General features: G+C 42.6%; 1 protein-coding gene across 3 annotated transcripts in view; it reads left to right on the top strand.

The window, feature by feature from the left end:
* Positions 1 to 5,595: 5,595 nt before the first annotated feature.
* Positions 5,596 to 21,482, top strand: part of EGLN3 (egl-9 family hypoxia inducible factor 3) — a 33,519-nt gene continuing 17,632 nt past the window's right edge. For 2 of the 3 annotated variants that reach the window (XM_024196021.2, XM_024196020.2), the window contains exon 1: positions 7,554 to 8,379. In XM_024196021.2, coding sequence (XP_024051789.1) covers positions 8,023 to 8,379 — 357 coding nt within the window. In that variant the 5' untranslated portion in view covers positions 7,554 to 8,022. Of the gene's footprint in view, positions 6,251 to 7,553; positions 8,380 to 21,482 lie in introns of those variants that run through there. The other variant, XM_026651457.1, reaches the window with a different exon arrangement.

The raw sequence follows: 21,482 nt of genomic DNA, 5'->3' as shown, positions 1-21,482 counted from the left end.
CAAAACTAGGTAAGGACAGAGTTAATATTTCTGACATTTCTAAGATTCAAAGACAAATAGACCCACACACAAAAAAGTTTTCTCTCATTTGATAAAAACTTTCAAGGCATTAATGTAAATCAAAAAAAAAAAAAAAAAAGGGGGGGGGGCATAAGCGCAGGTTTTTATAAAATCCTTTGCAGATCACCTATAGAACAGCTTTTTAAAAATTGTACTGTTACTGGAGTTTCAGCTGGACAATCACAGTTGGGAGTCAAATGGAATTTCAATTTTAGTGGATAGCAGGAAAGCTCACAGAGTCAAGTTAAAAGTGTACTAAAATAGTGTGTATTCAGAACCTCACACTGGTGGCTTGAATAAAAATGCAGCTAATAAGCTGCTTCCTTTGACCAGCTAATAGAACTGGAAAAGTGCAAGTCAGTTGCCTAACTTTAAACGTGATCTGCAAAGGGGGAGAAATTATTGGACTTATGCTCTTCACTTTTTTTTGCTTCTTTATGATTTATAAAGAAGGCCTAAAAGGGTCTCTTTAAAGAAAAAAAAAAATCTTTTCCTGGTTGCTGTTTTGTTTAACATTAGAAATTCAGGTCTAATCTGTCTTGGAACATTGGTGATGACTGGAGAACTAGTGAAATGATGACATCATAAGAGCCAAAAGAGTGAAAGATGAGCCAATTGACAGTAGAAGAATAGTCAAATTGTTTTTTTGTTTTTGGGGTTTTGTGTGTGTATGTGTGCGTGTGTGAACACTTATATAACTTCAATATCTAACTAGAATTTTGGAGAAAGAAAGCTGTAATGGGGTGTGCTCTCCAAATGCCCTGAGAGAGTAGAATTAGGCCAGGAAGGCCCAATCAGCCAATTAAGCTGCAAATAGGGGAGATTTAGGCTGTGTGGAGGGCACTAACTAGAAGGTAGCTCACCTGTGAGGGAACAAGCAGTGATTCCATAAAACCAGGAGGCTAGCCACAGTGAAAGGCTACATGGAGGAAGCTTGCAAGGCAGTCTCTCTCTCTGAGGAACCTCTGAGACAGTGTTTACCTATCAGGCCTAAGGGAGAAGGGTCTGAGTAGGAAGGCTAGAAAATGAAAAGCTTTGGGAAGCATGGGAGGAAGTATTCCAGGGAAGAGAGTGGTAAGGTAGGTGTAGCCATACACTTTAACTGCTTGCTGTAGGGCCCTGGACTGGAACCCAGAGTAGAGGGCCAGCCATCCACTGTAGAGTGGTATTGCTAGGGGCAGTGAATAGGAAGACTGAGGGCTTGTCTACACTACTTGCTGGATCGGTGGGCAGCGATCGATCCAGCGGGGGTTGATTTATCGTGTCTAGTATAGATGTGATAAATTGACTGTTGAGTGCTCTCCTGTCGACTCGGTACTCCACCAGAACGAGACGCACAAGTGGCGTCGATGGGAGAGCGTCAGCTGTTGACTTACCATAGTAAAGACACCGCAGTAAGTAGATCTAAGTATGTTGACTTCAGCTATGCTATTCACGTAGCTGAAGTTGTGTATCTTATCTTAGATTGACCCCGCCCGGTAGTGTAGACAAGCCCTGAGGGAGGGACATAAGGCATCAGGCATGAGGACTGATGTTGCTGGTGCAGAAAGACTTGAAAAGACTCCCTTGGTTCGGGGAAATGACTGTGATCTGGCTGGAGGGCTGAGTCATGAAGCAGCTGTACTGTGACTTTGTGAGTGGGAGGAGAGCTGTGTGTTGAAAGACCAGAAAGGGGGTGCTGAACTGGGTGAAGCGAATTGCCAAAAGGAGACTCCACCCAGTGGTGAGAAGAGCACATCCTGACAGAAGCCTTTGGTAGAGATTCCACGCCCACACCCCATCAATAAAGGTCACCTTTTAGATAACACGTGGGTTTGCTAGTTGGCTCTGTAAACTTTTCAAAGTTTGCTGATATATGACTCTGAGGGCCCCATGAGATCCCTCCAGAATAGAAAAGGAAGAAGAGATTCTAAGCGTAAAAAGCAGGCAAATATGCTATGAAGCTTTTAGGATTTCTTCATATCTTATAAAAAGGCAAAAAGGGCATATCCGATTTTAAAAAAAAATCCTCTGCAGCCTATGTTGAAGTGTAAACAAGATACAATAAAATTCTACTTCCACTAAACTGTTCATACCCCGATAGCGTCCCCCACCTATCCCTGACAGTTGCATATAAACTAGCTACAGTTTCTGACTCTTCATTGGTGACCTATGTATCACAACAGGCTGAATGTGTAGTACAGAGCAGTGTTCTGTGCAGACCTCTACTTGTATCACTGGGATTTAGTGTTTAATTCTAGAAACACTGGAACATGATTTTGGGCGGGGGTGATGTCTGTTTAAAAATAATCCCATTTCTTAATAAAAAAGTGACTTATTGTAAACTTATATTTATTGCCTTTCAAATTTAAGTACTTGCACAGGGAAGCTGTTCTTTAAGTTGGCACTACAAGTCAAGAAAAATGAGTTTAAAAACAAGGAAATACATATATTGAATGTCTGTTTATCCAGATTCCTAAAAGGGCATTATTGATTTAAAAATTACCGGTACATTGTGAACAACTAGATTTCTCTATCTATTTTACTAATAACACCATGTATTAAAATGTAAGAATTTTTTAATGCGATTTGTTTTTCACTATTTATGCTATACACTTCTCTCATCTTAGACAATGAAAATCAATTGTCTGCCTCTTTTTCCTTATAGTCATTTTCACTTTCTGGTTACTAATATCTTTGACAGGTGATATCCATGTGATAAACTGCAAAACTCTGTGATACATTGTCAAGCCATATAATACTGGCATTTATCAAGTGCCTTTGCCACCCTTGCATTCTGCTCATGCATTTATTTCAGCAGGACTACTTCTAACAGTCCAAAGCTCTGAGATGCTTTGAACAGCCAACAACATGCCACAAAAATCCAGTCCTCTCCATGAGGTGCATGACAGGTAACATTCGGTCCTGGACATGCAGCAAGTTTAAGGTTCAATAATTTATGGACTATTGGAACAAGATATGGTTGCTTAATCCCATTAGACATCTAGGAATCTCACATGTCTATGGCCATGTTTTCACAAGAACCAGTGTCAATTCTTAGAAATTTTCCCACTGTTACTGACACTGGTTCAGCTCCATTGCCACTAGCAATATCAGGAGCCCTAGAGCAGATGGGCTGACAAAGCCTTTAACATTGGCTTTGTCTAGAATAGGATTTGAAAGGTGTTTACAGGAGGCAGTTCACTAACCCATCTTCACATGGCAGTGTGCCTTTAACACTGTTAAACTGGTGGAGTTTAAACTATACTAGGCTGTAACATATTAGCTAACAAACACCTTCCAAAACCTAGTCTGGACAAGGCCACTGTGTGTCAATTAGACCTGGGTTTAGCAGTGTTAGGACATGTTAAAAACAGTGGTGGAAGCCAAAAAAACTGTCTATACTAGGCCTCCTAATGTTCCTAGTACTTGATGAAGTGGTATTAACAATGGTGGGAGATGTTTAGAAACTTTTTCTAGTGCAGTCAGTGCTTAAGATTTTTAGAGTCCTTCTTTTTAGTCCACTTGGATCAAGAGGTAACACACTTTAAAATCACATTATGATGTATTAAAAATTGCATGCTTTCTAAGGCAATTGGACCCATGGAATTAAAATAGCTTGGCTTTATAGGAGGAGGATATGAAAAATAAGCTAGCAAAATCTTTAAAACTCTCTATTTTAAGATAGTGAATCCGTAAAACATGTGGCATTAAAAACTACACCATGGTATGTATAAAGGCTTTACTGGTACTAATGAGTTATGCAAGTCATCCCAAACAAGAGCCATTAATACCATCCTATCAACACACACTTTACTGTATATATTACAGAGAAACTACTGCAAAGGTAAATGTAAGCAATAAGCTTATAATATCCCCAGGACTTCTAATGGAGAATTAAATAGAATCTTTCGAAAATGAAGATGTAGGATGGCAGAGGGGCAGTTCATATATCATTGAAAGACCAGTTTTCTTTTAAAATGTGGCATCTGTCAAACCTATGAAACACAACAATTATGAATAAGGCTTTTTGTATATCCAGATGTTGAGATGCCATTTATTAATAAGCCTAGCTTCACACACCTTTACTTTGCTACATTTGTAACATCATTATTGGCTATACTGTGGTATTTTGCCATGGTAGGGGGTTGTGTGAAGCAGCTCCAGCAGATGCTTGGTGAGGCAAGGTGCTTCAGGAAGCAAAATCTCATTGGGTGCTCCCCATTCTGCAGGGGATACACCCGTGCTACATTGTTCCTTGGGTTGGTACAACTTGCTCCTCAATGGGCTGGTCTTGTTGTGTGGGCTGGTGCAGATGGGTAATAGGGCCATGGTCCCAGTTTCTCTACACTTTGGGGCAATTTGCATCCCTTGGGGTGCTAGGATTATTCCTTGCACAGGGCCTGAACAGCAGGTGAAAATATACATCCTCCCTGCACACATGTGCTAGTATTTGGTCCTATAGCTTAGCTGTAACGGAAATGTGTTTGCAACCTAAACTATGGCATTTGTTGTTGCAAATGCTACCTGAAAAATAAGTAAGATAGAATGCAGCATGCTTTGGGGTCTGGATTTTTGTAGTGGAATTTTAGCAGGTGCACTTTTCTGTGTAGCTGATAGAATTCTTGGGTTTCAGATAAAAACTAGTTGGACCTAGCAGAATCCAGATGTTGGATACATATTTTTATTGTGCTGCTGCACCATTTTGCAGAATTTTTGATGTATAGGAGCTGCTGCATTTTTTCTCTATGTAGATTATAAACTGGCATGATCCAGGTTCTTCCACTCCTGTTGGACCAGCCTGCATCAGATTTTTTTTCAGCGAAAAGGGAATTTAGGGATTCAGAGGCAAAAATTACGAGGATCTGACTGGATCTAGGTGTTGAATCTAGGGTTTTGCACCTGTTATGTTCCAGCATGCATGGGAGCAGGATATTCTTGGTGGAGCCTAAGGCAGCTACAGTTATTATCTATTTGGGCAGTTGGTGCCAAAAATTGGCAGGATCCCTCTGGAGCCAGGTGTGGACTGGGGGAGGGGGTTGCGGCAGTCCTGTGCCAGACTCTAGAATTTTTTGGTGCAGGCGAGGTTAGACTTTTCTAAGGTACTAAAATTTGGGGCTTTATGGCCAACATTTTGCTGGGACCCAGCAAGCTCCAGTAACTAGATCCAGGTTTGTGCAGCCCTCCTACTTAAATCTGCATTGAGGTCTCTGGATTGTTTCCCCCGTTTGTTTTTGATGGTCTAATTTGGGAGCTTAGGGCCAAAAATGAACCGCACCCAGCTTGTCCCCTGGGCAATCACTGGTGTCGCTCAGCTGGGAGGACACGCACCTTGCAGGCGCGGGGCTCCTGCTGCGTTCTGCACGTTCGGCCTTCGTGCGCTTCGCTGGAACTGGCATGTTCCCAGCCCCTGTCCCCCAGGGATGGAGGCGGCGGCACGGCAGGGAGGAGGAGGAGGCGGATGAGCCTGCGCGCTCCCGCCGGTACGTGTGCACGCTCCCGCCCGGCGGCTTGTCCTCTGTAGCATCCTGTTGGTGGAACATGGCATTTCCCATTCCCTCGCACGGCTCAAGGGCTAGCAGCAGCATGTGAGCAATGCCTGGGGACGGGGAGGACCGCGCTGCAAATGGCAACGAGCGGGGGAGCCGAGCCGCCAATAGGCAATAGCAGTTGCGAATCGGTAGCCAGCATGAAAACGATTTTGATCAATGCAGATAACCCCGAGAGCAGCGAGAATGCCCAGGGCAGGAGTGAGGCGCAGCAAGTTGATCCGTCGAGATGCACAGGAGGAGGCACTTGCCCAGTGAAAGCAGGGGAGTCCAGTGTCAGAGCGCGCACTCTGAATCTAGCCTCCCGTAAGAGAGCTCCTCCTAAAGAACACAGAAGTGGCCAGAGACTAGTGGTACAGTACATAGTGCCCTGCATGAACTCCTACGGCTTGTGCATAGTAGACAGTTTCCTGGGACACAAAATTGGAGACAAAGTCTTGCAAGAAGTCAAAGCTCTGCACCTGAGTGACAAATTCCAGGATGGAGAGCTGGCAAGTCAGAAATCAGGCAGCACTAAGGCTATTCGCGGGGACAAGATATTGTGGGTGGAGGGCAATGAACAAGGATGTGAAAATATAGGCTATCTTCTGTCCAGAATGGATAAACTCATCATGTACGCAGATGGGAAACTTGGGAATTACAAAATTAGAGGAAGACATAAGGTTAGTAACTGCAGTGACAATGACTTGTTTTAGGGTACCCCGCCCCCCAGTTTCTAGTCTGCGTTAAATGCACACAACATCTTACAGTAAGATTTTTAGCAAATCCTAGGCACGCTGAGTGGTAATGGACTTTGTTAAACGAGTCTTTATTTGTCCCGCCTCATAAACTAATTACTTTTCATTAGAATACAATTTATAAACAAGTAGGGATTAAATACTTTGAGGTAACACATATGGTGGTATAGTTGATAACTGGAGGGGATGTGAAAAGCTTACAATGAAGTGGTTACAGTAGCTACAACATTGCTGGGTTGTTTCTTAAAAGTGAAAATTAAAGCTCTACGTATCAGATTCCAGAAACTGTCAGAATCCCATGCACTTCATGCCACAACACAAAATAAACCAAGGGTAAATTGGGGAAAGTAGAGAGGAGGTTCTTAAACAAACTTTTAACTTCCATTAAATTTTCCTACCCCCAAAAAATGTACTAGGTTGTTCCGATATTGAAACTGGCATTTCTATTATTTCGGGGGACAATTTAAATGACGGACAGTTTAAAGCAAGAAAAGAATGAGATCTTTAGTTTTAAACATCTCATTGAACCATATAAGAGCGTTTATCACAAGGAGCTACTTTTAAAAACTGATTCGGGAATGAGGGAGTCTGTCTCCAGATAAATAAGACTTAGGGCACGTTTGTTTTTTAAACTAACTTTAAAACACCTACTGGTAGTGTGTGTGTGTGTGTAAAGGTGTGTGGGTTGAGGGGCGTCTCCCGCCTCCCGGAAAAATATTATAAATCCTTGCAAACTCTTCTCCCAGCCTGTATTATTGAGTTAAGATAATTGCCACGAGCAGGTCGATTAGCACTTAATCTTTCAGCACCATTTGTTTACATTGCCTTGTAGTATGTGACTGTAGTAGCTGCGTACATGTTGAGGGAGAATTCCTCAATGGCGGAGACCACGCCCCACCAGGGGTGGGGGTGGGGCTGCTAAACCACAAAACACACCTCCTTTAGACTCGTGGAAATCCCCCCGCCCCCGTCATTCGATTCCAACTGTGGAGCCTTTGAAGGGCTGAATTCAGTGTAACTCATTGGGGGTTGGTCGTTCGGAGGGAGGCCACGCCCACTCGGCCAACTGATTGGCTAGGTAAGTCCTGAATCGGGTTGGAGTGGGGAAGGGGAGAGCGTGTCGCTGGGACAGGGCTCCACCCACGTGCTGATCGCTGCTGAGTAAGAACACATTCTGCACGTAGCAGACGTATTAATCAGAAAGGGGCCATCTGGTGCTTTGGTAAATAAATCGAAAGGAGTTTGCACTTTGCAGGACTCATCAGCTCCAAAAAAGTGGGAGTGATTACAGCCGCTAAGGGGGAGTTCACACACGTGGATCACATACAACCAGATAAAGAACTCCAGAATCAGCAGCCTTCTGGTTAAGCACTTTTGTGCCGGCAAAGGTGCGGCTGGTAGGCGGGAGGAGGGGGAGTCAGTTCGGGGTAGTAAGTGCACTCACTGTGCATTTAATTATCTAGTCTAGTAACCCAAAGGCTGGGTGGAACTGGAAATCTCCACTGAGAGACGTTGCTGCAGCTAAACTTTCCCACGCTGTCTTCGTTGCTAACCTTGCACTCGTTTGCTTCGTAAATTAAAAAGTTGTACGTGCTGGTTGACTCAAGTTACTAGCGCGATTGTTCATCTCCAGCTCTACTAAGCACCGGTTTGGTGCATATTTGACTTAACTCTGGGGGGGGAAAGACCTAATCAAGATGCCTCTGGGACCTATAATGAGATTAGATCTAGAGAAAATAGCTCTCGACTATATTGTGCCCTGTTTGCATGACATCGGCTTCTGCTACTTGGACAATTTCCTGGGCGAGGTAGTAGGGGACTGTGTGTTGGAGCGAGTGAAACAGATGCACTATAACGGGGAGTTGCAGGATGGTCAACTAGCCGGCCGCAGCAATGGCATCTCCAAAAGACATTTGAGAGGAGACCAGATAAAGTGGATCGGAGGCACTGAGGAAGGATGTGAGGCCATCAACTTTCTCTTGTCGTTGATAGACAGACTGGTGATGTATTGTGGAAGTAGACTGGGCAAGTACTATGTCAAGGAAAGGTCCAAGGTAAGAGAGTCGTTAAATCACTACTTGGATTTGTAATTGACACTGGCTTTGTGGTTGCTCCTAAATGTTTAGTTTAGTATTTGCGTGTTCTAGTTTTACCACTGAGTTATAAACTCCCGGCAATAGCACCTTATCCTTCTAAACTCCCGAACTGTAGATGTTACTGCTCCCAGATTTTTCTTCCTACCCACCAATTTAAGCAACAAGTAGTTAACGCTGTAGATTTGCCCTTTGGAGCACAATGTGTGCATTAGCTGCCAGATCTGAAAGTACAGTAAGTTGTTTATAAACAGTTCCTGTCATGCTTGATACGGATCCATCCTGTACACCAGAGACGTAATACAGAACTGACTAAGCTATAGAAGCATTTTCAAGTTTAGTTGTAAAGGGGAGGAATGAATATGTATGTTAAACAAGAAAGTTTGTAAGTACACGGCATACATTGACTTATCTTGTCAGGTTTTTCTCCTCTTACTTCTACGAGAGTCTGCTTGGTCACTGTAGTATTAATGTTGATTGCTAGGCAGGCGCCTGGCGGCTCGTTATGTATAAAATGTAATAAATTTAATCCCTAATTTATGCACGTATGTACCAGTAGAGGCCACAGCTGAGTAAATAAACAAATTTACATAGCAATCATTTAATCTAATTGTCAAGTGAAGGGAGACCAGAGCCTGGGTCCCAGCATGAATGTTTTCTGCTATTTGACCCAAAGGAGAAGCTTTATTTGCTTACAACTCTGTCCACCAATACACTTTCTTATAGTGCTAAACACAACTGGAAGGGATGGCAAAGTGCACTTGAACACTGACTAATTGATCACAACAGACTAGAGTACTCTAATATGGGCTCTTTTTAACCCATCCCTTTTTGTCTCTAACTTTCAGAGGCGTTTTGAGGTAGATAGGGAAAGCTATCTGGAGGCGGGGAGGGGGTGATTTACATTTACTTGTGCACGTAGGCTGTTCAAATATATGTTTGATTTATTTGGCTGTTTAATACTATCAGATGGATGAAGTGTTTCACTCCAACTAGTTTCAATTCAGTGGTCACGTATCCACTGTTTCATAACTAAAGAGGGGATATTATGATTGATTGAACCATTAGTATCGGCATTATAGGTGTGAAGCATGAAAAGAAAGATCCAGTGCTTTAGTGTTAAGAACAAGGAGGTATAGTTCCTTCTGTGAAAAGGAAGGCATAAACTGCCATTTCAAGTCCCAATTCCCAGTTGAGTTTCAACAGCATGTATGCAGTTTAGTTAATTCAGAGTGCGCTAACTTGGTTTCTCTTCAGTCTGTTTCACTATGGCAGTGATCCTGTATGGAATTACAATGCACATAGTTATTATTAATTGTTGAAAACTTCCTTGCCTGTTGCCTGCAAATTAAGTTATACAACTTCTACTCGATTTTTTTTTATATATATATTTTTTTAGCATCTCTTTCTGTGGTAGGTATATTGGAGGATTGATGACATGAAGTTGTAAGATTCTTAAAACATCAAAGAAGAGCTCAAAGTTTAGGACAGGTAGATATTCAAAGTTATCCCAGTCAAGGTTTTCCCCAAGGTATTGGGGAAAGGAGATGGATGGGGAAGGAAGGAGATTGTTAGGTATTAGTTGCTTACGATCCTCCAATGTGTGGGTATGCCGTGAAAAAATTTAAAAAATTCCCAGTAATTTCTCTTGGCATTATCTTAAACTAAATTAAAGGGGATATATGTGGATAGGAGTGTTAAGGTTTCTCAGCAGGGAATGCTCATTGGGAAAAATTCATGAAGGCTACCTCCCTTTGGGGTTTTATTATTTTGTTTGTTTTTTGAAAACCTTGAAATCTGCAAAAAATAGTTGAAACACGCATCTTTTTTGCTTAGTTTTAGAGCATTGTCCCATCAAGTTGAAGAGTTGGATTTAGAGGGGACTTGGGGCTCTAAACAAGAGTAGATCCAAGTTAACTGAAAGTGTGGGGGGGGGGGGAGAGCGAATGCTTGCTGTGAGAGAGGGGATGAGTGATCGATCTCCGTGTCGGTTACCAATGCTGAAAGTGAGGCACTGCATTGTTCGGCCACTAGGGGGAAGAAAGGGGATTTTGTGCTGAAGCTAGAGTCAAACACGAAGGAGGATCACCATAATTTTTGCCCAATTGCACACAGAGAGACCCACACTGGATGTAACTTGTAGGGTTGGGGCAAGTTCTTCTGGGACTCACCTTCAGTAGTGGGGAAATTGGTTATAAAAAAAAAAATCTGTGGTGTTCCCACAGCCCTCAATGTTTGTGAATCATAGTAGTTATTACTCTTTATACATGAGTAATAACAGACTTTCATATAGTATTCTCCAGAGAACTCAGCCCACTTTACAAACAGATGCCAAAATATTTTTATACATAAATCTCTTCAGCCATGAACATTTTTGGGTGGAAGGTGGCAGACTTTAAACAGTGCATAGAAAAACTACATAACAGTTCAGGACTGAAAGGGAGGAATGTTGTATCTGATTTAAAATGCAGGGAGAATTTCAATAGGAAATTAACAAGAACACGCAGGCTAGCATCCCTATTCTCAAAAAAAGGTGCTGTGGAATTTTTGAGGCTCACCGATAGCCATTGTTCTACATCTCCACTGAAAGATGGCAGCTTCAGTAAGACCGTGCCCGCTTGCACTATATAGTGTGATTGACTCAGAGGGAAAGATTTTCCCCTTTTTGAATCACCATAATAACTATCCCAGCTTCCTGCACTACATACCTGTTTCTTGGCAGTCTCCCATCTAAAATCAGGCCCATCTGGCTTTGTCTTGTGAGATTTGGTGAACTCACCAATAATTTGGTGACAACGATTATAATTATTTTAAATCTAGATATATTTTGACTATGTACTATATTGCATCCTTATTAAAAGATGCTTTGAGTTTTTGGATGCTTGAAAACCTTCAGAAGCCTAGGCATGATTTTTATTTTTATTTTTTATCAACAGTCCCCGCATTTTTCAGTTTGACATGTTATAATTACTCTTTTAGGAAAACTGGCATTTTGTGGGAGTGGGGTAAGTCATGGAGGTGGGGAGGGGAGGGGAGGAAGGGAGGGTCACAGAAGGTGTTTAACCATCCAGAACAATTTGTGTGCTTTTTTTGTTGTTGTTTCCCCCCCCCCCCATGTAAACCTTTAGCTATGGGATAAGTATTCTGATTGTGGAAATGAATACAAGTATCACAAGACTGATAATTATTTAGAAATCTACTCCTTAAACTTTACATTGGTAAAGTTATAGCATATTCAATTAAACATGAGCCTTGAGTATTGATGGAAAGGAATGGCTTAGGCTATGAGTATGTGTACACTTAAACTGTTTCAATGGCACAGATCCTGTAGCGCTTCAGTGTAGATGCAGTGTAAGTCCATCCATCAGCATAGGTAGGCCATTTCCCCAAGAGGTGGGTGACCTAGCATTGTCTATATCAGGGATTAGGTTGGCATAGCTATGTCTCTCTGGGTGCAAATTTTTCACACCAGCTATGCTGATATAACTTCCATCAGTGCAGGAATGAATGAAGTTAGCTATGCCAATGGAAGCCCTCTTGGTTTACACTTGGAACAACCCGTTCTTTTAGGGCTTGTCTACACTGGCACTTTACAGCGCTGCAACTTTCTTGCTTGGGGTGTGAAAAAACACACCCCTGAGCGCAGCAAGTTTTAGCGCTGTAAAGTGCCAGGATAGACAGTGCACCAGCACTGGGAGCCGGGCTCCCAGTGCTGGTAGCTACACCTTTCATGGAGGTGGGTTTTTTTTTGTTTTTTTTTGTTTTTTAGTCCCAGTGCTGTGCTGCGACTACACAAGCCACATTAAAGCGCTGCCACAGCTATGCCAGTGTAGCTATGCCAGTGTAGCTATTCTGGTGTAATCTGCAGAGTGTAGACGTACTTGTAGGGCCTGGTCTACACTTAAAACTTAGGTTGAGATCTATGGATGAAAGATGTATTACTGCCGTTGCTTTTTTTGTTTCGGTTTTGTACAGGGAGCATATTAAAACTGTAAAGCAATAGATCTGTTTGGCATATCCTTTCCCAATGAGCAGGTGTGCTGTTCGAACATTCCTTTGTGTACTCCCAAGCTCCATTCACCAACCAGTGCTAGTGTAAAGAGATGCAACCTGCATCCCCTGTGCTGCAAGGGCAGCTATGCTCTTTGGTTCATCTGTTGGTGAAGAGCATGTGGTGATTCCACCTTGCCCTCTGGGTTTGCCAGGGAATGGCAGCTTTATGGGGCCACAGCTATATTTTAAGAGTCCCACCAACAGTGGCTCTCCAAGGAAGGCACTGAATCAGACCACCACCTGGCTGATCTGGCCATGACCCCTCCTCAGTCAGTTTCTGGCACTCTGCCAGAAGATTGCATACACCCCAACAGAGCAGGGGCTCTGGGCACCTTGCACCCATGCAATTATGGTGGAAGTTTTCATATCCCACTGGGAAGCACTTCATCAGAGACTCCTCCATTACTTGGTGTGGGTGTTGGAGGCTGTGACTGTCTCTGGAGGCCTGAACTTGCAGAGGCAAGTGAGTTCCACTGACTATAGGAAATTTTTCAACCAGTAATAATCACAAGAACTCAATTGTATTTAAGAAACCCAATGACATTTTATACAGAGAGCTCAGAACCCAACCACTTCCAGAGAGACCCCTGGATAAATGAAAGTGCACGGAAACATCTTTTGAAAATCTGGGCAGTTCATTTAGGTGTCTTAATGAGGGCTGAGCTCTTCTAAGAATCAGGTCATATTCTTTATAAAGGGTGACAGTCACTGGGAAGCGTATAGCAGAGAGGAGAGAACTGCTAGCATTTTTGTCTGTGTGTCTCAGTAGTCTCTCTTCCCACCCCTTCCAAACCTCTCCATCCTTGTCATCATCCAAGGGGGAATTCAAGGTAATGACTAAAAGAACTTCAGTCAGTCCAACTAGGCCCCCTCATCCTCTCCAGCACCAACCTACATGAGCCCATGCTACCTTTGTCCTACAGATGGGAAAGTATTTATTTAATCTCCAAGATTGGGTGGTGTGGCCACAGCTAGCAGGTGCTGGCTGCAAATCTGGGAGGATCGCTTCCAGAGCTCCCTGCCTGGCAGAGGCCCGAGAGTCCTAAGGTGGCTTCTGAAACGTGGCCTCCAATGTAATGATTCCTTGCTGAGATGCCTGCTGAATTCCCCCACCCCACTCCCCACCCATCATAGGGATTTAAGGAATGCATGAATCTTCAGAAGCCCAGGTTGAGGATTTTCATCAATAGTCTTGTAATTCTGGGGGAGGAAATATAATTTTTGTGTGTGTCTTATATTAAAAAAACAAACCTCCCAGCAATTTTCTTGTTTAACATTAAAATGCAAAGTGAAACCCCTCAGATTCTGGTTCTGGGTACAAACCTAAGGAGCAGCGTAACAGTAGGTTGATGATCAAATTGCAGAGGAACATAGGATGTAGAAATATAATCGTTACAAAGGATTTTTATGATACTTGCGCAGCAGCATGCCTTGCAATTAGCGTACAATGGAAAGTCTGATGAATACTGCCATCCAGAAGAACTATGCATAATTTTTCTTTTTTTTTTTCTAATCAAATGCACATGTTCTGGCATAATGGTCAGGTTCAAATCTGCTCTTCTGGATGAGTGCCAGAATGCCCAGTATTCAACAGAGTCCAGAGCCATTGGAACTGTAAATACAACAGACAAGTCATTTTATGATATCAGACTGAGGAATTCAGCTTTGGCAGAGATCCTAGAGCAGTTGCCTTGGATCACTGTCAAAACTGATCTTTATATCTATGTTCATCAAGCAAGATTAGTTAGCCAGGTTAATTATACACTGGAATGGGGATATTTTTCTTGACAATCAAGATTAAAACAATATAAACTTTGGTATATTTACTCTTATTTTTGTTCTGACTCATTCTGGTCAGTGACTTTTTTAAAACACTTCTTCATTGAAATGAGTATGCAAACAGTATCTCAGATTCCTGCTCCACCTAGCAGGACTTTGATGTTACAGAGAGAGGGCTGATCCTACAAACAATTATGCATTTGAGTAACTTTACAACTCATAAAAACAACAAGGAGTCTGGTGGCACCTTAAAGACTAACATGCATCCAAAGAAGTGAGGTTTTTACCCACGAACGCTTATGCCCAAATAAATCTGTTAGTCTTTAAGGTGCCACCAGACTCCTTGTTGTTTTTGTAGATACAGACTAACACGGCTACCCCCTGATACTTTTCAACTCATAGTTCCTTTGAATGCCCTTTAAATCTGCATTTAGGCATCTAAATAGTGGATCTTTGGGCTTGTCTACACTGCCACTTACAGCGCTGAAACTTTCCTCACTCAGGGGTGTGAAAAAACACCCCCCTGAGCAACGCAAGTTTCAGCGCTGTAAAATGGTAGTGTAGAGAGTGCTGCCGCACTCGCAGCGCTGGTAACTATTTCCCTCTCGGAGGTGTTGTTTTTGTTTTTTTTAAATATAGTGCTGGGAGAACTCTCGTCCAGCGCTAGAGCTGCAACTATACAGCTGACATTAACATCTACTGTGTAGACATACCCTCAGTGTCTAAAACCCCAAGACTAAAAATTTGGCATACGCATCACCACTATCAGATTCTAAATGTAATGTACCTGCAGCCTGATCCAAAGTCCACTCAAGTCAGGAATCTTTCCACTGTTGTGTTCAGGTGGCTTTGGGTCAGACTCTTAGTCCACAGGATTGCTATTGCCAATTCATCTTTTCCTGTGAAAAGGAAGTTTGTAAAACACTTCACCACTCTATGACCTTTCCTGTGGCCTTTGTCAGAGACCATCCATATGCTTTTCTATCCTAGTACAGACAGGAAGATAGATGACAAGCTAATCCATTCAGGAATGGGAAATACTGGTGAATACTTAAATACTGTAAAGAACAGAGTTGTCACTATATCCTGAGGGGAACTCAGTGGGAGTGCACATGCATTAGAGTTCGCAGAATCAGCCAGAGGAAATACAATGTAAGGATTAGTTTATTTTATCCCATTGTAGCCTGGAATTCAACAATTTTTGAAAAGCCGTATTATTACTCACTTTTCATTGATGGCAGATGGTGAGACTTCTGAAATCCAGTCATGGGCCACTGGGCCACTTTCTGATTTTTCCATTGCCATATTTCAAGCGAGGATTAGTCGCATCAGTACAAGCCGCCCTGTATAGTGGTGCAGTGGAGGCCTGCACTGATGTTGCTATGCTGGGATGTAACTACACCATAAACAAGCCCGAAGTATCCATGCCTGAAACTCCATCAGAGAGTTGCTTTTTTGTGAAGGTGCATATAGCCTGCTAACTGGCAGCATAGCTCCTGTGGAACCAGAGCAGTAGAGCTGTCGGCCTGAACAGCTACAAAAGTGAGATTTACAGGGTCTGTGGGATTGCATGGCAGCATGTCCCACCCCTTCTGCATCCCCAGATGCAGCCACAATTTTCTGGAAACTGCAAGATTTGCCTTGTGGACTTTCCTGACCCCACATCATTCCACGCCTGTGCATTTCTCCATGCAATGAGATAATTTTCCCTTAGCTGTTATTATTAAACATATTGCATACAAATATTAACTCTCGTATATGAATCTCCTTAGCAATCAGCTGCAATGAACTGAAAATGCATGGATGTTCATTACACTGAGGTAGGAGAGCACATATACTGCAAGGTAAACCTGTTTGCTGGCATAAGGAATTCCTTGTGCCTAATTAAATTAACAATTTACTCTGGTGACATTTACTAAAGGAGTTGATTCCACAAGGTAATAAAAACATTTCCCCTCCCCACCCCCTTCGAAATTCATATGCATGGTGGTTTGCTGGTGCAGAGATTTTATGCATCAACTGGTCATAAGGGTTCAAATTTTACATCATGCACAAGTGAAAATGATTGGGATTTCATCCTAAATTCTGGCAGTGGTTGAGGCCCTGATCTTGCAATCAGTTCCTCCTGGGTGGACTCGTGTGCCTGTTCAGAGCCCCATTGATGCTAAGGGTTGCTCTCAGGAATCCAGTTGCAGGATTGAGCTCTTATCCTGGTATAAGAAGACATGATTACCAGTCTCTGGCTTGGTCTACACTTAAAAATTATGTTGGTATAGCTGTGTCAGTCAGGGGTCTGAAAAAAACCATCCCCCTGACCGACGTAGCTATTCTGACAAAACCCCCAGAGTAGGTGCAGCTATGCTGATGAGAGTGCTTCTGTCAACATAGCTAATGTCATTTAGGAAGTTGGTTTTCCTACACTGACAGGAAAAACTCCTGTCAATGTAGGCTGCATCTACACTCTGGGGGGCTATGCTGGCATAGCTATGCAAACATGACTATGCAAGTATAGGTTCTGTAGTGTAGACATACCCTCTGCTGAGCAGCCAGAGGGGTGTTGCAGGTCAGGGCTCTGACAGAGCAATGGAGAAGTTCTGATGGGCAAAAATGGTGACTTTTTTCAGTTGTGTTAACTGAGCTAGCTAACATGACTGAGAAGCCTTGTTAGGATGCCAGTTATAACACTTGAGGCTGTGTTAACTGGTGCTGCTGTAGCCTACATTTCCCCCTTAGAACACAAGATGGCCAGCTGAACTTGGCTTCAAACATGCTAGTCTGCAACCTCACTTCTCAACCATGTTAAGATAACTTGATTGAGTTAACACAATTGAAGAAAACACTTTTTACCCAAGAGAGGGCCTTTGTGGGGAGTCTTCATAACGCCTGAGCGCACAGACAAATTCTAGCCATAGTCTTTCCTCACTTTGCTGTGAAATAAATTCCCCTTCAAAATGGGGAGGTAGGGGGTGGGTAGGAGGGAGGAAGGAAAACACCACACAATCCAAACATGGATACAGTGGTGATTATATTAAGTCAGTGTTTGCTAAGCAGATAAGGACATAATTGGTAGGCAGTGATTTGTTACACACTTTAATAGGGGTCTTATGAACAACAGACAGTAGACATAATTTTTTTTTTAAAGTATGTGTCCATGCTTTTTACTTGATTGCGTTTCGCCTTCCCCACACCATAATAGGCAGTGGCAAGTTGCCAGTTGAATGCTGCCTGGTCTGCTGTGACACTCACATTACAATAGGCAGTCTGTGAGAATAAGCAACTCAGTAAGGGAACTCTGCAAGTAACAGTTACCAGCTTTAGATTCCTGGAGAGAGGTGTATATACCAACAAGAGTGAGTGTCACAGACCTGGCTTGTATTTAGCATGACCATAATCCTTCTGTGGTCAAATGTAAGACTAAAACAGCAATGTTAGCAAGTCATTAGCAGGACAAGACTCTCTCTAAACTTCAGTGAAAAAGTTTTAATGGATCAAAAGAGGAGTATTGAAACTGCTTTCAGTACCTGTGCGCTCTAGGTGGTGGATGGCTCATTGCAAGTGCATGCCTTAGCAGGTTTCAGGGTGAATAATTGCTCTGTTACTACAGGATATGTTGTTGTATGATACCTTGGAAATGGTTTTGGTTTACACATAACATTATTATGTGACTTTTAAATAAATGTGGAAGGGAGTAGGCCAGAAGTAGCTCATCTTTTCTATTAGTCAGAAAAACAATGAAGGAAGGGAAAAGATGAAGGCAGCTCATGCAAAGCAGACTACATCCTTCTGTCTAAATGAATCACGGCCATGGCATTTTGTCACCAAACCATCTCTGACTGTGTTCCCGCAAGCAATTTGGCAGAGCCCTAAGCCTCATTTCTCTTGCCTTCGTCCCCCCACTGTGTGTGTGTGTGTGTGTGTTGGGGGGGGGGAGGGGGGGCTTTTCTTTGTAATAGTCTTCTATCTCACCGTATTCCGATAAGATTATTAAACAAAGAAATGTAATGATGCCAGGCAAAACAATTATTAGAAGCTAATTAATGAAGTGATTTTGTCACTATGATGTTTCAAAACCAAAATCTGAAACAGATTATACTGGACACCAAAATGTCTCCATAAAGCAGGTAAATGTTAAGCATTGTGAATGCTAGAGATGCCACCAAATCAGCGGCTAACTACGCTGTCCTCAATTTTTACTTAGCACAAATTACAGAAATATTGGCCTAATATATGCAAAGATCTTGCCACAGTTCTGAAAATAAAGATCTGCTCTGATACAAAACTCTGCATGCTTGAATTAGGAGTTTAATTAAATCTTACAGTGAATACACAGAAATAGTTTTGCATGCTTCTTAGTAGCAAAATGATTAATACTCAAATTACATTTGTAACTTATATACACCTCTACCTCGATATAACGCTGTCCTCGGGAGCAAAAAAAATCTTACCGCGTTATAGGTGAAACTGCGTTATATTGAACTTACTTTGATCCACCGGAGTGCGCAGCCCTCCCCCCCCCCCCCCCCCCAAAGGACTGCTTTATCGTGTTATATCTGAATTTGTGTTATATTGGGTCACGTTATATCGAGGTAGCGGTGTAGTATATACTGATTTGAAGGCCATGTACTAGCCCTTTTCTGGATTTTGTTTTAAAAAGTGTGTTTTCATTCCTTTGTCCTGGAGTCAATAACGATTGTTGTATCAATTTAAAAATCTTGCTTATTGCACTGGATTGGTTTTGTTCGGATTTGAATGTTTCTGAAAAAAAAATCAATAAAGAAATATTTTTAAAAGGTTCAGCCCTAATTCAGCAAAGCACTTAAGCATATGCTCAAAGACTCTCTCTTTTTAAAATCAATGGGACTGAAGCATGTTCTTAAGTACCTTGCTGAATAGGGATGGTTTGCTGGATTGGGGGCCTTAAATAAATTATGAGGAAAATCTTGCACTGTTTCCCCAATGTGTTTGTATCCACTACTTGTCCTGCTTAGGTTTTAAGCAGGAACCATCTGAGAGGGTGGGTGGGTGGATTTTTGTTTTGTATGTATGTACAGTGGGCCCTAATTTCTTCTGGGTGCTACTGCAATCCAAATAATAATTTTCTCACTGTCTTTGCATCAGGATTTGTACTTGACAGTGCCTTGTAGCAAGCACATCTCACATTTAAAGTTAGTAATAGCATTTATTCCAGTAGTGCCCACAGTATGCTAGGTGCTGTCCAAACACAGAAGAAGATTGTCCCTCATCTGAATAGCTTACAATCTAAGGCTCTGATCATCCAATGAGCTCCATGCGGGTGGACCCCTGCACCCAGATACAGCCCCATTGACTTCATGTGGGAGCAGAGCACATTGCAGGACTGGAGCCAAGAAAACAAGCTGCTCATAGAGGTGAGGGGCTGGCAGGTGAGGGAGGGAACAATCAGAAAATAAATGTGTGTGTGTATGTGTGTGTGTATGTGTGTGTGTGTATGTGTATGTGTATGTGTATGTGTATGTGTATGTGTATGTGTGTGTGTGTGTGTGTGTGTGTGTGTGTGTGTGTATGTATATATATATACACACACACACACACAGATACACATTTTGATTTACATTAATAAAACAAATATCAATGGCTGCTCAACCTGGGTGGTGGTTTCTAATTTCTTGTAGGCATCCTGGTAGAAGTGGGTTTTGAGAATGGATTTGAAGGAAGAGGGGGCAGTGGCTGCAGTCGGAGTGTCCTCGTGCTAAGGCATGTAATTCACTTTCTGCCAGCTGGTGGATATAAATAGAACAGGCTCCCGTAGGCTATATTGAACTCGGTTCTTTCCAGTATTCACCAATATTTCCCTTTCCTTAATGGATTAGCTTTTCATCTGTCTTCCTCTGTCTGTGCCATGCCTGTGAAGCATGTACATGGCTGCTGAATCAGGCCAACAGGAAATGTCACTGAGTGGTTAAATATTTTACAGACTGCATTTTCACAGGAGGAGGAAGAAGAGAATTAGCAATGCCAGTCCTGCTGGCCAGGTATTTGAATATGAATGTCAAGGTTGCACATTTAACATTAAACATCTAAATTCATATTTAGGCTCCTGAGTTAAACAGGCAGTGTCAACTTAGGTCACACTTCTGATTTTTAAAAATCTACTAATTTAACACCATAATTAGGAAGACAGTAAACGATTAGAGCAGTGGTTTTCAAACTTTTTGTATTGGTGATCCCTTTCACACAGCAAGCCTCTGAGTGTGACACCCCCCCCCCCTTTTAAATTAAGAATAGAGGGATTTAATTTAAAGGGGGCTCGGGGCTGTCAGCCTCATGGGGCCGTCAGCTCGCGACCCCCATGTAACCACCTTGCGATCCCCTGAGGGGTTACGACCTCCAGTTTGAGAACTCCTGGATTAGAGAAACATTTGTTCTGCTCTTTTTCTCAGTTTTTGTGCATTTGCTGACCCATAGTTATTTGTGTATTTCATTGCTTTCCCTGTATAAAAGTGATTATTATTTATATTACACTCCTTGGGTTAGTGGGGCTCATGCTAGTCCTCTAAAAATAGCAGTGTAGATTGTGCTTTGAAGTTGTATCTTGAGACTGAGCATGGGCTCTGAAGCCCGGGGAGGGAGGTGGGTTGTCTACTGCTATTTTTAGAATGATAGCATGGGCCCCACTAGCTTGAGTTCCCGGCCCTGGGCTGGGAGGCTTGCTCCTGCAGCCTCCAAAATGCTAGACATACCCATAGGCATCGAACCTGCAAACATGCTTGTGTACTTAATTTTAAGCACACGGGTAGTCCCATTGAAGCCCTGATCCTGCAGGTTACTCTGCCTGGTAGATTCCTGAACCTGTACAGAGCCCCACTGAAACTTGCTCTCTGAAAACCGCCCACAACCATAGTTACAGCAAGGTGTATTTGAAACCATTGTGTAAGTATCCAGAAGACAGTGCAATGGAGCAGAAACAGTTTGGCTAGCATGGGTGTCGTGCCACATTGGTACGTACCCTGTTGCTGTCCCACCTAGTAAATTACCAAGGCTTTTGTTTTCTAGTGTAGATATGCAGCCAGAATTCATGGAGTAGCAGTCCTTGCTGTCATATGGGAATCAGGCAACCTATGTTCAATTCTGGACTCTGAAACTGGCTTGCAATATGAATTTGGGCAGCTGCTTAACTTCTCTGGGCCCTGGTTTTCCCCACCTGTAAAATGAAAATGATAATGGGTTAACAGCCTTTATGAATCATGTTGATC

The sequence above is a fragment of the Terrapene carolina genome, unplaced genomic scaffold (assembly GCF_002925995.2).
Source record: "Terrapene carolina triunguis isolate 2854851 unplaced genomic scaffold, T_m_triunguis-2.0 Scaffold96, whole genome shotgun sequence".
Lineage (NCBI taxonomy): Eukaryota > Metazoa > Chordata > Testudines > Emydidae > Terrapene > Terrapene triunguis.
Note: the sequence above shows the minus strand (reverse complement) of the source record. Positions and strands in the feature narration are given on the sequence as shown.